The following is a 13,948-nucleotide window of genomic DNA, read 5'->3' as shown; positions in this document are numbered from 1 at the left end:
TTTAAAAACAGGAAGAAATTGAAGCAGCATTAAAAGAAGTTTGTGATGTTTTACCTGATTCTGTCAAAGACACTTGTAATGGACTCGTAACACAATGTGGAACAGAAATTGTCAATCTTCTTGTTGAAGAATTCAAACCGGATATGATCTGTGTTCAGTTGAACTTATGTAAATCGATGGAAGAAAACTCAAAGGTTGGATTTAAAATTATATACACGTTATGGTTTTGTATTAACTATGAAAACTAAAAATGCTTTTGTCGCAAAAGCTATGTTTGAGTGTGCATACTTGCTTTTAACTGGTTTAGATGACGAAGAAAGTCGTGCAAACAAACATAGTATCTCGAGCAGATAACCTGGGGCCTCCACTGGGGGCAAAATTTTGGAACACCGGGAATTGGGGCCTGGGTCATTTTTCAAATGGCTCAAAGCTCAGGTCTGAGTCAGATGTAAATTTTCCTCAAAATGCAGTCCTGGCAAGTATGCCACTCTGGTATAGTTGAGGATGCATATACGTTATTGTTGTTTACTCAGCAAGGATGGCCAAAGCCGAAAATTTCACAATTCCGAATACATTCTGGAAAAATATTATCGAATATGAATTATCGAATGCATTCTAAATTGGGGGCACATTCATGTGGAAAATTATATAAATCATTATATTTTCATGTTGATCATATCTGAAACAACATAAATATAAAGGCCATTGGTCATTGTATGTTGTTTGTTATCAGAGGAGATATCGTATGTTTTTCGAGCTTCTTGTCTGACTGCTCATAATTCCTAATTTTAAACAAAAATATTCTGAATTATTTAGAAATTCGAAAACTTACTGCATTGCATATAATGGATTTTGAATGTATTCGAATATTCGATTTGTTTTGGACAGCCCTGATTAAATTAGCATTCTCTTATTCTCTTTAGCTAATTAATCAATTGCTTGTAATTTTGTAGTAAAAATATTCTGTAGGAATTATTTTCTTTATACTTTTCCCAATATCTCAATTTAGACTTCCCAAATCCATTGTTTTAACCAAAATTTTCATTGGGTTTCTGCCACATGGGCGCAGAGTTTTACTTCTGAAAATGGCTCTTGTTTGAATTATGTGTTGAAGTGTGTACGTTGAATTCATTTTATTTTTCAGGAAACCGATGTTACAGACAATACAGTTTGCGATGTTTGTAATATGATTGCAAATTATATTGATAGTCAATTGAATGTATCATCTACACAGGTATGACAACGAATTTATGATTTATGCCTTCCAACGCATGACAGTGAAGTTAAAATGGCAAGGAAATTTGAAATTAGGAAATTATCTGTGCCTTTTTCCAATTTGGTAGTAGGCCTGAAAATTTTGAATTCATTTAAATAAAATTAGTCAATAATTTTAGGTTCAAGTGTAATTCATGTTATCTCATGTGTTATTTCATAGTCCGGCTTGGATTTTAGGATAGGATTTCATATTTATTCGAAAGGAGAGGAACGACGTTAGGAAGGCTTGATCATATGACAAACCAAGGCCAATCATCGGTTTACAAATCTATGTTGGGTATGGGATTAGGTAGCCAGTTATTCCTTTCAGATGCATGGACTTGATGGTGGAGAAAACTGTAAACAATTGGCGGTTACTTGAATCACCCTATGACGGTGAAGAGGTCAGCAATCCTCTCGCACATAAACCCGAGCAGGGTAATCAGAGGTGCTATGCCAAGTACATTTCTCATTTTCACTTGATAATTTTTTCAACATTTTTTATTGGACACAAAGTGTACATATAGATTGTTTTTTAGATCTATAGAAGTGGTTAAAGCTTATATTTGGTGATTCTGCATTTGCATGCGCTATGATCTGGTGATCAAGTCGTGAAGACTGCGGTCTTCTGTAAAGATTGCATACGCATACTACTTCGTTTTGGTCTTTGTATCCATATATTTAAACGTTGCTCTCTTGTTTTGATTGTCAGGATGAGATCAAAAAAGTACTCAATGAGGTTTGTGGATTCATTCCATCTGAATTCAAAGATACTTGCACTGGACTTGTCAACCAGAATTTCGACCAAATCATCAAATTTTTGCTCCAAGAATTCAGACCAGATGTAATCTGTGTACAACTAGAACTTTGTCAGTCATCAACTAGCTTCAAGAAGGTTTGTATTTTTTTGTGAATATTTTTTTTTTTTGTATTGTTTCGATAAATTTTTGTAAGTTGTGTTTGTCCATGTTGTTATTTTTGAGTGAAAAAACAAATCGCTTCAAGTTTTCTAGATTAAATGTGTTGGTTTGATGTTTTTGCCAATTTTTTGAAGTGCATGGCTTGAGGATTTACTCCAAATTTATTTTGGTTTTGAGAAAATTTGTGTCATTTCTCACAATCCTGTGATACATATTTGACAGATAATGCTCATTAGGTAGGTAATGTTCCACAAGTTAAATGTCAGATTTCTACAATCTGAATTAAAAATCTAACAATCTGTTTCTACTAAGTGTGTCTACCTATATCATTCCTAACTTGCATTACAAAGATAGTGAATAGTATGGCGAAAGTATGTTTTATTCGAAAAACACGTTGTAAATATATGGATGGAACATAAATAATGAAATGAAGGAAAAGTTTTAAGCATGCTTTCGAATGCTTCGTCAAGATTTGGAAATGATATAGGATTTCCATTTTGAATTCGCCGAAATCAGGCGGACAAGATCAAATCCAACAAATATTTTTATCTTTAATTATCTCCACGCCCCTACCATTTGAGAACCACTGCTTTAGACATTTCTTGCCGATTTTTCTGATCTGTTTTCTTTTTATTCAATCAAGGGACCTACTATTGAAACCTGTGAAGTATGCAGATTGATTGCTAAAGAACTTGGAAATATGTTGGGAAATACTTCTACTCAGGTAAAAATCTGTGAAATAAGACTCAACAATTTGTATTTTAAGCTAACGGGCAATGTTTAAATATGTATGTGAACACAAGAGTCAAATGACTGATATGGCAGCCGCACCGCAGTGTCAGACAAAATCCTGACAAATGTTAAGAGAAATATACCGAATGATAAATGAAGGTTTGCCGTAAATTATAAAATCAAGCAAAATTTTGGTGAAATATCAGTCTTGATGTAAAGTTTGGAAAAATAAAAGTAATAGCCTTTTAACAAATATCCCATCTTTCTTTAATTACTTTGGAAATTTTGGAATCGATCAGTTCATTAGTTGCTGTGAGAAGCGATCTTTCTCACATAAAAGAACAACAAATTAGAAAACAATTCTAAAGCTGATTGATTACCCAATGTCGGGCCATGGCCAACTGCTGGACCACAGGAATGTTCCAAGATGAGCCAGAAACCTTTTAAAAATTACTTGAGTTGATATATTCAAATAAATTAATGGTAGCATAAATCAATGAAATAAAATTAGAATGTCACCCTGTAGTACAAGACACCATCGTACAAATACTTATTCAAGTGAAAGTGTTTATTTTTGAGAAATGAATTTTTCAATTTTCTTATAATTTTTCCCTTGCATGAAAAAGTTGGTGGGCCTCATAATTTCTGTGCCACGAAAATGGCACACAGGAGAAAAAAGGTTGCGAACCACTGCCTTAGGCAGTATAGATTTTTTCTACTAGACTTCATCACAAGGCGGTTCACGCTATTACTGGTTGTTTACAACTTACCTTTATTTTTTGCTATTTATCTGCTTGACCTGGTCTGGGAGCCAATAAGAGGATTTAGATAATAATAATGATTGTTATGACCCACATTTAATTATCTATTTATTACTTATCGATTTTAATCGGTAAGTATGTTGATAGGTATTTGTCTGTCTGTATGTCTGTTAGATGCACGCGATATCTCACGAAAGCGAGATTGAATCTGCTCCAGATTTTGCATGTGCATTCATCTTATCCCGGACCAGAAGCCTATTGATTTCGGGCGAATTATGTTGTATAATTAGCGAGTTATTAATTAATTAGTGATGGGACACAGGGTGTCACTATGGAGTTTGGGGGATCCCCTAACTTTCGATTGATATGTCTTCGGTCTCGGACCAATTTTCTCGTTTATTTATCCTCGCATTTATTTATTTATTATTCACAATTTCACAAAGCCTTACCATATTTTTATTCTTTACTGTCAGCATTGCTCAACTGAAGATGCATTTGAAACTTTTTTAATATGTAATTACACCAGGTGCCGGTGCTGGGTTCTATTTTTTCATAATTTGGTATATTTTTAGGACGAAATTGAGGATGCATTGAAGAGTGTTTGTAAAAGATTGGGACCTGATTTTGAAGGAACTTGTGATAATGCTGTATCCACATTCTATCCACAATTCATGAAAGTTCTTCTCAAGGAATTAAATCCTGATGTTCTTTGCACAGATTTGAAATTATGTATAAAAGAAGTGCAAAAGGTACATTATCATAGTTTTGTTGTTTTTTGTTATGTCTCTTTTAAATTATAGAGATCCTCATGTGTGCATGGATTTATTAGCGGAAATATGGATGACTTTTTCTAGCATTTTCTTTCTCTAAGTGAATTGGCTTAAAGTGAGGGAACGCTCAATCACTCGGAGACAAATGACACTGATCTGTTGATCTGTGAGTGAAGTTACTCACAACCACTATAGTGCCGAGAGCCACTAAGACTATGGAAGAATCATAGTGTAGAATGGCATGTTAGTAAAGACTGATTGGCACGAGACTTAAGTAGTTCTTGTCAATACAATCAGGAAAACAGCTATGAGCTGATGACACATTACTTACGATATATCCTCACATATAAGCCGACCCACAAAAAACAGCCCTAAGACACATTCGCATACAAATTGTAACACAATGTACGCAGAATGGACGCTGGTGGCAGAATAGATATGATGAAAATGATAACCATTATTGTTATGTTTTACTTTTATCAACAAAATCTCAAAATCTTGTCATAGAGTAAACATGCGTAAATCATTGGTATGACAACCAATCACAGACTGTCATAGCTAAACACGCAAGCGATCATGTGTATGACAATCAATCACAGTCTGTTATTGCTGTCATAGCTGAACACGCATGCGATCACATGTATGACAATCAATCACAGTCGGTTATTGCTGTCATAGCTAAACACGCAAGCGATCATGTGTATGACAATCAATCACAGTCTGTTATTGCTGTCATAGCTGAACACGCAAGCGATCACATGTATGACAATCAATCACAGTCGGTTATTGCTGTCATAGCTAAACACGCAAGCGATCATGTGTATAAAAATCAATCGCAGTCTGTTATTGCTGTCATAGCTGAACTTGCAAGCGATCATGTGTGTGACAACCAATCACAGTCTGTTATTGCTGTCATAGCTGAACACGCAAGCGATCATGTGTGTGACAACCAATCACAGTCTGTTATTGCTGTCATAGCTGAACTTGCAAGCGATCATGTGTGTGACAACCAATCACAGTCTGTTATTGCTGTCATAGCTGAACACGCAAGCGATCATGTGTGTGACAACCAATCACAGTCTGTTATTGCTGTCATAGCTGAACTTGCAAGCGATCATGTGTGTGACAATCAATAACAGTCTGCTATTGCTGTCATAGCTGAACACGCAAGCGATCACATGTATGACAATCAATCGCAGTCTGATATTGCTGTCATAGCTGAACTTGCAAGCGATCATGTGTGTGACAATCAATAACAGTCTGCTATTGCTGTCATAGCTGAACACGCAAGCGATCACATGTATGACAATCAATCACAGTCGGTTATTGCTGTCATAGCTAAACACGCAAGCGATCATGTGTATGAAAATCAATCGCAGACTGTTATTGCTGTCATAGCTGAACTTGCAAGCGATCATGTGTGTGACAACCAATCACAGTCGGTTATTGCTGTCATAGCTAAACACGCAAGCGATCATGTGTGTGACAACCAATCACAGTCTGTTATTGCTGTCATAGCGTACCAAGCGCTGCTTCGAGTGTGTACATGCATGGTCTCATCATGAGAAATTAGCGCGTATATAGAGTTATGCGCAAGTAAGCCAAATTTTATGTGCGGGGATATATATATCAGTTCTTATCACTACGAAAATATATTTCCGTTATACTTCTTGATGTATGTGGTTTACTTGGTTGAACTCAAATATTATTCGATAAATTATTTATAATTCAATGCTAAGCATATGGTTTGTGCTCTGTGCCTTGTGAATTTTTGCTCCCAATCCTAGCGATTGGGTGAGATATACTGAGAATTGGGTGTATATCTCCCAGGGTAAGTGTAATTAAGAGTGTAGGCCAGGGGCGGGGGCCACAATGCAATGTGCGAAACTTATTTCATTTTTCATTTTACAAGAAAACTCTTTTCTTCCATTCATTTCTTGATAAGGTTTTTTTAAAGGGTGTTTTCATTTTGTTGGGCTTGAATTGTTTGATAACAATAGACTATAAATACCTCTGAAATGATAAACAGGGAGGCCACGAGCCATAAGAGCTTGTGAACCACTGGTGTAGGCAATAGTGCACCAGAAAGACTCTGGTTCTTTCAAACCATAGTAACTTCTTACATATTGTTAGATATCGGTAGCTGCTTGATTGGCTTGTGAATAGCGAATAGTTCAGAGTATGTTTGTTCATTGTTTTGAAAACATTTTACCTTCCTGTATTCAAACTGCTAATTGGCGTACAGCGAAAGTAGATCTCAATAAAGAATGGATTGGCTGACTTTTAAGTTTTTTCTTTTTCTAGAAATTGATTGCAAAATCTGGTGATGACGAGGCATCTTGCGTTTTCTGTGAATTTTTCGCCAAACAACTTGACAATGTTCTGAAGGAAGATGCGACCAAGGTTAGTTATGTTGATATTTCTTTGTATTGTGTTTCTCATTTCAAAAGGTTTATTTTTGTTTTAAAAACTCATAAATGGTATATAAATGGATCATAGTATATAATGCAGTGGTCTAATGCTTAAAGCAATTATGATGATGTTTCCCAGGGGTGTGCAACCTTTAATACAGGAGGGCCAGATACAAATACCTGGGTGAAACCCCGGGTACCTTTGTTTAACATAGGTTTCCATGTAGTTACAGGCACAAAAAGTATTGTGACATCATTTGCATAGATAATAAGTTGGACCTAGGTATAGGCTTTGTACCGCAAAGGGATTAGAATTACTCTTATGTGCCAGATTAAACTGAATTAAAAACACGTTTCGCGGGCCGCACATCATTCAAATTTGGCACATACCCATGGGCTGAACAATTTTTTACTACGGGGCGCAGGTTGCACACCCCTGATGTAGCCCATTGTAGTCTCGACCTCAATTCCTGTGGCCCCCAAAAAAAGCAAGAAGAGGTACCAATCTGTGAAACCCAGAGTTAGCAGGAACTTTGTTGGTGGAGTGGGCTGTAAGTGTAACAGATCAGTTATCAACTAGATCTCCCCACTGTTATGGCGAGGAGTGAAGTTTTGTTTATTTCATATAATTACCCATAAGGGACAGATATTTTCTGACTCGGGATTGCAACGGCAAGTGGGTCCCTAACGCTCAGTATAAGGCAACCCTTGAGCTATCACATGACTGAAATTTTATTGTAATCATTTAAAGCAGAAATTTTACAATTATTTTCTAATTTGTTTTATTCAAAAATTTCAGGAGGAGATCAAAGCTGCTTTAAGTGAAGCATGTGCTATCATACCTGATAAATATAAAAGCCAATGCAATATTTTTGTGGAACAATTCGGTGATTCAGTCTACGCTATCTTGGTTGAAGAAATGAATCCGGGCAAAATCTGCCCTGATCTCGGTATCTGTCCAAAGACCTTCAAGAATGAAAAGGTATTTATTGTGTTGTTAAGGTTATTCAGATCTTGCCTACTGTGTAAAATTCGGTCCCAATTTTCTTATTATCATTTCGCAGATTTCACCTGAAGTGACATGCGACGTTTGTAAATTTCTTGTGGTTGAAATCGAACAACTTTTGACAAAGAATCAAACTGAGGTGAGTTGACAAAAAAATATCCTATTTAAATGTCTTATACAAGGTAACTTCTGAAAACGGAACCCATGTCATTTGGAACATATTCTGGAAAGAATACACATCTAGAATAAACAATTACCGAATTTTACGAACCATAAGGGCAATAAATCTTTTTTTTTTAAATTCTATCCTGTGCCTTGTAAGCTGGTGCACATAATGTATGGTATGGATCAGGTAATGCTTTATTGCCTACCTACACTCTAAACCAGTACCGGTACTATTGTTTTATAACCAAAGCGGAGTTTTACTTTTTTTTTTCTGAATGAAATACAATAACAATGAAAAATTTTGTATTGTTCGTTTGTTCAATGAGCTTTGCAGATGTGACTTAAAGCCTGGTGCGTCTTATATGTGTGAAAACCCCAATCTAAGCAATTTATTGACAGCTCGCCTTATAACTTGGTGCGCCCTATTGTTCGTAAAATACAGTATATCATACACATATAATATATCCCCTAATAAAATGTTGAATATATTTCAAAATGGGTGGTTTTAACCTCAAAGAGAAAATATGTGGAATCATATCATGGCTGTTCCATTGCAGATCTGATCAATCTGTTTCTGGATAGATCAATCAATCAGATCAATCTGGATACAAATTGAAATACCATTTTGAGCATATTAGAATTGAATTATACAAAGCAAGCTCTTTTGAGAATATTTTCATTTATTTTTAGGAAGAGGTAGTCGGAGCCATGTTGGAGATTTGTGCAATTTTACCTGATGCACAAAAAGAAGAATGTACAAACTTGATCAAGAACTATGGAGCAACCCTCTACAAACTTCTTTTAACTATCCTTGGTAAAGATGTCTGTCCTATGATCGGAGTCTGTAATAAGTCGATGGAATTTATGAGCGATAAAAAAATGAGGTTAAATGAAGAGGTTGGTAATTGGTATCATTTTTTCGTACTCCCGTAGTGTGTGTACCAGATTGGGGTTGGGGCATAATTATATTCCGATTTTTGCTGTTTTATTTTTATTTAAGAGTTTGAGGACTGTCTGTGTTAGCCAAGTGAGCCCTGCCCCATAGGCTTCAGTCCCTTTATACAACTTGATGTAAAGTAGGCAAACAAGATTTGTTACCTCCAAATTGGTACACACACTTCTGGAGCGCCTTTGAACCCATGGTACCGCATGAATAAAAATTGTCGCTATTGTATTTTTGTCAATTAATAGTCAAAATTAGTTTTTTAAATACTGCTCTGAATACAGACCTAAGATTCATAATGATAAATTATTGTTATTGTTGTGACAAATATTCACTTCCAATACAGAAATATTTCCGAGTAGGCTATTTCTACATACTTTTTTTGTATTTGCTTTCTCAAATTATGCTGGCTTTTAAAAAATGTATATTGTGACTTTTTGAGAATAATTTTTTAGCGAACAATGTTTAACAAATGGTGTGTATATGTTCACCTTTCTTGCTTTGTAACTGAATTTCTTGGACGTTGACATTTTGTGAGCTAAAGTATACACTATTGTGTGTTTCTGTGCTAATTTTAATTATTTAGAAAATCTGGTTATTCCCAACTAACATAATATTAACTGCTACTTTCTAGAAATTGTCCGAATGTACAATTTGTGAAGTTGTAATGAATGGATTGAAAAGAATTTTAAATGAAAAACCAACTGAGGTAAGCAGGAATATTTTATTCGATAATAAAGCAATCTTCAATTTTGCATTTAACAATCAAGCTAGAGATAGAAACCCTCTTGAATAGACAGATCTGCTGTAATTGGTATACCCTATCTATCTGTGTTGGGTAGAACAGGGATGGGCTGCAGTCCGCAAAAGCATCTTGTGAGAGCCTCTGCTCTAGGAAAAAGTCACGAAAATTTCTTGTAACTACATACAAAATATTAAAAGTTTTTTTCATTTTCCGTTAAACAATGTCAGTCGCCATAAAATTCGGCACTATCATAGCAATTGGGAATAGTATCTGTGACATCACAGTCAATAACGTGGTGCGGCCCCTGCAAAAAAAATAATTTTTTAGTCCAGCAGCCCTTACAAAAAAACTTTACCCACCCTGGTGGTGAATACAAATCTATATGTTTTCACTTTCTTTGCAGCAAGAAATTTTGAATGCAGTCAACAAAGTTTGCGACATAGTTCCAGAAAAATACAGGAGCGTTTGTCATCAATATATCAATGATTATGCTCCAGGTGTAATCAACATCATTATAGATGATTTTTCACCTGACCAAGTCTGTGCCAAACTTCATGCATGCTCCACTATCAACAAAACACCAGTGAAGGTATGGATTATGGCTCATATGTATAGGATTATAGAAGTAATATTTTAGTATCAATTAACAGTGTCTGATATTATTTGCTTTTATGTATGCCTATCATCTGTTGGTCTCATGCCTTGACTGATGTTTTCATGATCATGAACATAATCAGAAACATACTTGCCACTGCACCACTAATGACTCCGCCAGGATTCGCAAGTCCTTGAATAAGGAACAACTCACATGATAAATATTCTCTATTAAACTTGCACGAGTATCCAGATAAGAGGCCCTGATGTGCTATAGAATTGAGCTGTCTTTTCGGCTTTTCTCTCTTGGAATATCAAAAAATCCTATCATGATTTTAAAATGTCAAGGTTCAAATTATTCTTCCGGTCTATAGAGCTCTTATCGAGGTAACTAACGCCGTTAAATGTGGAGAATTGCATTATCCTTTCATCTTATTTATTCCACTTTGTTCAGGCAACAACACTAATACTGACAGTGACAGGTTTTACATAGTATTTAATGCTGACGCGATGCGCCAACCATCGAGAAAGAATTTATTTTGCAAAAATTTTTGTATACACAATTGATTAGATAAACTTTTGTTGTTTCACAGCTTCATTTCCGATCAGACGAGGAATGTACAATTTGTAAGACAGTGATCAAAGAAGTCGATAATTTACTCGATCAAAATATTACGAGACAAGAAATTGAGAAAGCTCTTGATAAAGTTTGCACTGAGCTGCCATCTATGGCTGATGAGGTAAGAATATCGATTTTTATAAATTTTCTGAATATTTTTTAAACAGTTGCATTCTTAAGTCACAATTTTTATCACACAAATGCTACTTTTCTTGCTTATAATAAACAAAAAAGAGGCTACTCTGTCAACTTGGGAATATCTATAAAATTTTGTTACACTGGAATTCAAGGTTAGAGCTATTAAAAATAATAATTGAATTCATATAGTTGATAATCAAAATCTTTATTCTATATTTGTAGAATCCTATATTCATTTTATTATATCTATAATAATTCTAAAGAAATCTTTCACCATCTGAAATAATAATATATTCATATAGTCCTGGGGCGGGCAATTATTTTTCTGAGTGGACTAGTCACAAAAAAATAGACTCGGTTACTGGCCCGGAGGCCCAAAACTCAATAAAGAAACTATGAATTAAAAACAGTTTATATACGCAAGCTAGTCCAACATCTAGGCTAACGTGTACATATTAATAAGAAACACAATGTAACGACTGGGGTCATTATGACCTTATTTTTATCAATATTTTCACTCAAATTTATATCCTTCAAAGATATAGTCATAATTTCAGCAGACACAAGTGGGCCAGATGAAACACTTCGGTGGGTTGGATCCGACCCGGGGGTTGTTAGTTTCCCACCCCCGATATAGTCAATTTCAATCAATCTATACAGTCTTTTATATAGTATTTACCCTTTTGATACTTCATTTTTTTCATACAGTGTGAAGCATTGATCAATCAATATGCTCCTATCATATTCAAGTACATGGATAACATCTTGGATCCAAGCTTCATATGTCAGGTAATATGTTCATGTGAAATTCTTTAACAATGATATTATTGAGCCACTATTTGAGTATAGATTTGGAATATAGGTTTCAATATAATCATATTTATTACTGGATAATTCCTAATTGATGCAAAGATATTTGATATGTTCTAATTACAATTCGGGATAAACTGATTTTTTTTCATATTTTCCACTTTGTTTTTTAGAAAATGAAGTTATGCCCAACTGAAAAGATACTACTGGGTGCAGATCCTTGTACATATGGACCATCATATTGGTGCAAAAACCTTGACACTGCGAAACAGTGTAACGTAAGTAGTAATCAAAAATATTTTGTCGTTCAGGCGCTTCTATTGTGAAGTAAACTCACTTCTAAAAGTGTAGCGTATTTTGGCTTGTCAGTTGGCGCATCGTGCCAAGCGTTAGGAATATGCTTAACCATTGCACCTCTGATTGCCCTGCTTGAGTGCAAGTGTTCTTGTGCGCTTGTAGCCCTTTACATATTATTAGATATCAGTAGCCACTTGTACAAGGCTTCATTCGGAGTGAAAAGCCTGAACAAGTTTTCATATCGCCAGTTCATGAAATTTTCAAGATATTCTATATCAGTGGTTGGCAACCACCAGGCCACGGCCCATTGCCGGTCCGCGGAAAGGTCACTATCGGTCCGCAGAAAGGTGACATGAAAACGTACAATGCCATTGTTATCTTTATGTGAGGTTGGGTTCATAAAATGGCAATTACAAAAACGAAAGATCAAAGTGGGTTTAACGTAAGAAATTCGTTACGTGAATAGTATCACCTTTGTTTTCGAATGTATTGTCAACATAAATTTTCCAACGCATATAATTTATTACAATAGATTATTTCGTTTATATAAAGGTGGTCCGCCAAAATTTTGATCAGGCTTTACCGGTCCGTCACTGGAAAAAGGTTGCCGACCACTGTTCTATATGATGTTAAGTTTTCATTTTTTTATATTCCATTTCCAGGCTGTTCAACATTGCCTGAATCACTTGTGGGAATGATGAAGCGAATGATGACATCTATCTAATGATCAATTAAACTATGCTAGATTTTTTTCTTATCTTCTTATATATGTTAATTATCTGATCAGTGCACTCTTTATCAGTTCACATATATATTGATCAATTTTGTTTCTTAGAAGTAACTGTTTTTTGTTTATTCATAAGGGAAGATAAGATATGTGATACGGGTACGATATCTCTTTTCTCACCATAGTGATGGATAACTATGAAACCTCTATTATATTACTAATTAGATTTATGCACGTTCAACCCTAGACAACCTGCACTCAAAATTGACATAAAATTCAAAATTTCAACTGCACTTTGCCACACTTCAAAGGCATATGAATATTTTCCAAACCCCCCTCCAGCGTTTTTATTTGAAATGTTATTCGAATACAAGTCAAGTTTATTGTTCCCAACAGAAAATTTGGCGTCGAAACCTATATCAAATGATGTATAGTGAAAAATTTGTCACCCAACATTGAAAAGTTCGAGATATTTGTGCAATCACTACTCTTTTTTTGTTCACTTTGCTTATTTTTCTTATTTGTTTTGCATAGTTTTAGTTGAATGCTATAGGTATAAGTATATGTGAAACATTGGCTGTCTCGTCAGTTTTTACATTCATTCAGCGAACCAAAATTTGACCAAATTAATGGAGCGCAACTTCTATGGCGTGAACAGTGAATTCTTCATGGCGTTATTTCCTATTTTTGATTACTTTTCCTTTTACTGTAATTATCAATTGAATGAGGATTTGCTCTAATGTTGAAGTAATGAAGTTGTAAATTATTATCTTTATAAGTTGAGAAATGAATAAGCGAATGAAAATGTGATTGGTTATATTTTGCTTTAAAGTGGAATGATATATGTGCAAGCAAGGCGTGAGGAAATCTTATGAAACTCCATTTCCAACCAGGTTCGACATGTGGTCGAACTGGCGGTGTGGCGCAGCGGGCCAAACGTTAGGAATACGCTCGTCACCGTGCCTCTGGTTAATTTGGTGTGAGAGGATTGCAATCGTTCGGAAGAATCATTTTTCTTCAGTCAGACCAATAAATCCCACTCATACATACATTGTC

The 13,948-nt window shown here is 35.2% G+C and overlaps 1 protein-coding gene across 7 annotated transcripts in view; it reads left to right on the top strand.

Moving 5' to 3' along the window:
• LOC120347581 (uncharacterized) overlaps positions 1-13,702 on the top strand; it is a 79,805-nt gene extending 66,103 nt beyond the window's left edge. For all 7 annotated transcript variants that reach the window (XM_078117781.1, XM_078117783.1, XM_078117779.1 and 4 more), the window contains 15 exons: positions 12-194; positions 1,145-1,234; positions 1,967-2,149; positions 2,818-2,898; positions 4,240-4,416; positions 6,742-6,840; positions 7,648-7,830; positions 7,913-7,993; positions 8,710-8,916; positions 9,597-9,671; positions 10,111-10,296; positions 10,895-11,041; positions 11,767-11,847; positions 12,042-12,146; positions 12,828-13,702. In XM_078117781.1, coding sequence (XP_077973907.1) covers positions 12-194; positions 1,145-1,234; positions 1,967-2,149; positions 2,818-2,898; positions 4,240-4,416; positions 6,742-6,840; positions 7,648-7,830; positions 7,913-7,993; positions 8,710-8,916; positions 9,597-9,671; positions 10,111-10,296; positions 10,895-11,041; positions 11,767-11,847; positions 12,042-12,146; positions 12,828-12,863 — 1,914 coding nt within the window. In that variant the 3' untranslated portion in view covers positions 12,864-13,702. The remainder of the gene's footprint in view (positions 1-11; positions 195-1,144; positions 1,235-1,966; positions 2,150-2,817; positions 2,899-4,239; positions 4,417-6,741; positions 6,841-7,647; positions 7,831-7,912; positions 7,994-8,709; positions 8,917-9,596; positions 9,672-10,110; positions 10,297-10,894; positions 11,042-11,766; positions 11,848-12,041; positions 12,147-12,827) is intronic.
• Positions 13,703-13,948: the final 246 nt, after the last annotated feature.

This window comes from Styela clava, chromosome 11 (genome assembly GCF_964204865.1).
Source record: "Styela clava chromosome 11, kaStyClav1.hap1.2, whole genome shotgun sequence".
NCBI classification, from domain to species: Eukaryota; Metazoa; Chordata; class Ascidiacea; order Stolidobranchia; family Styelidae; genus Styela; species Styela clava.
The sequence above is the reverse complement of the archived record's forward strand: the minus strand, read 5'-3'. Positions and strand labels throughout refer to the sequence as shown.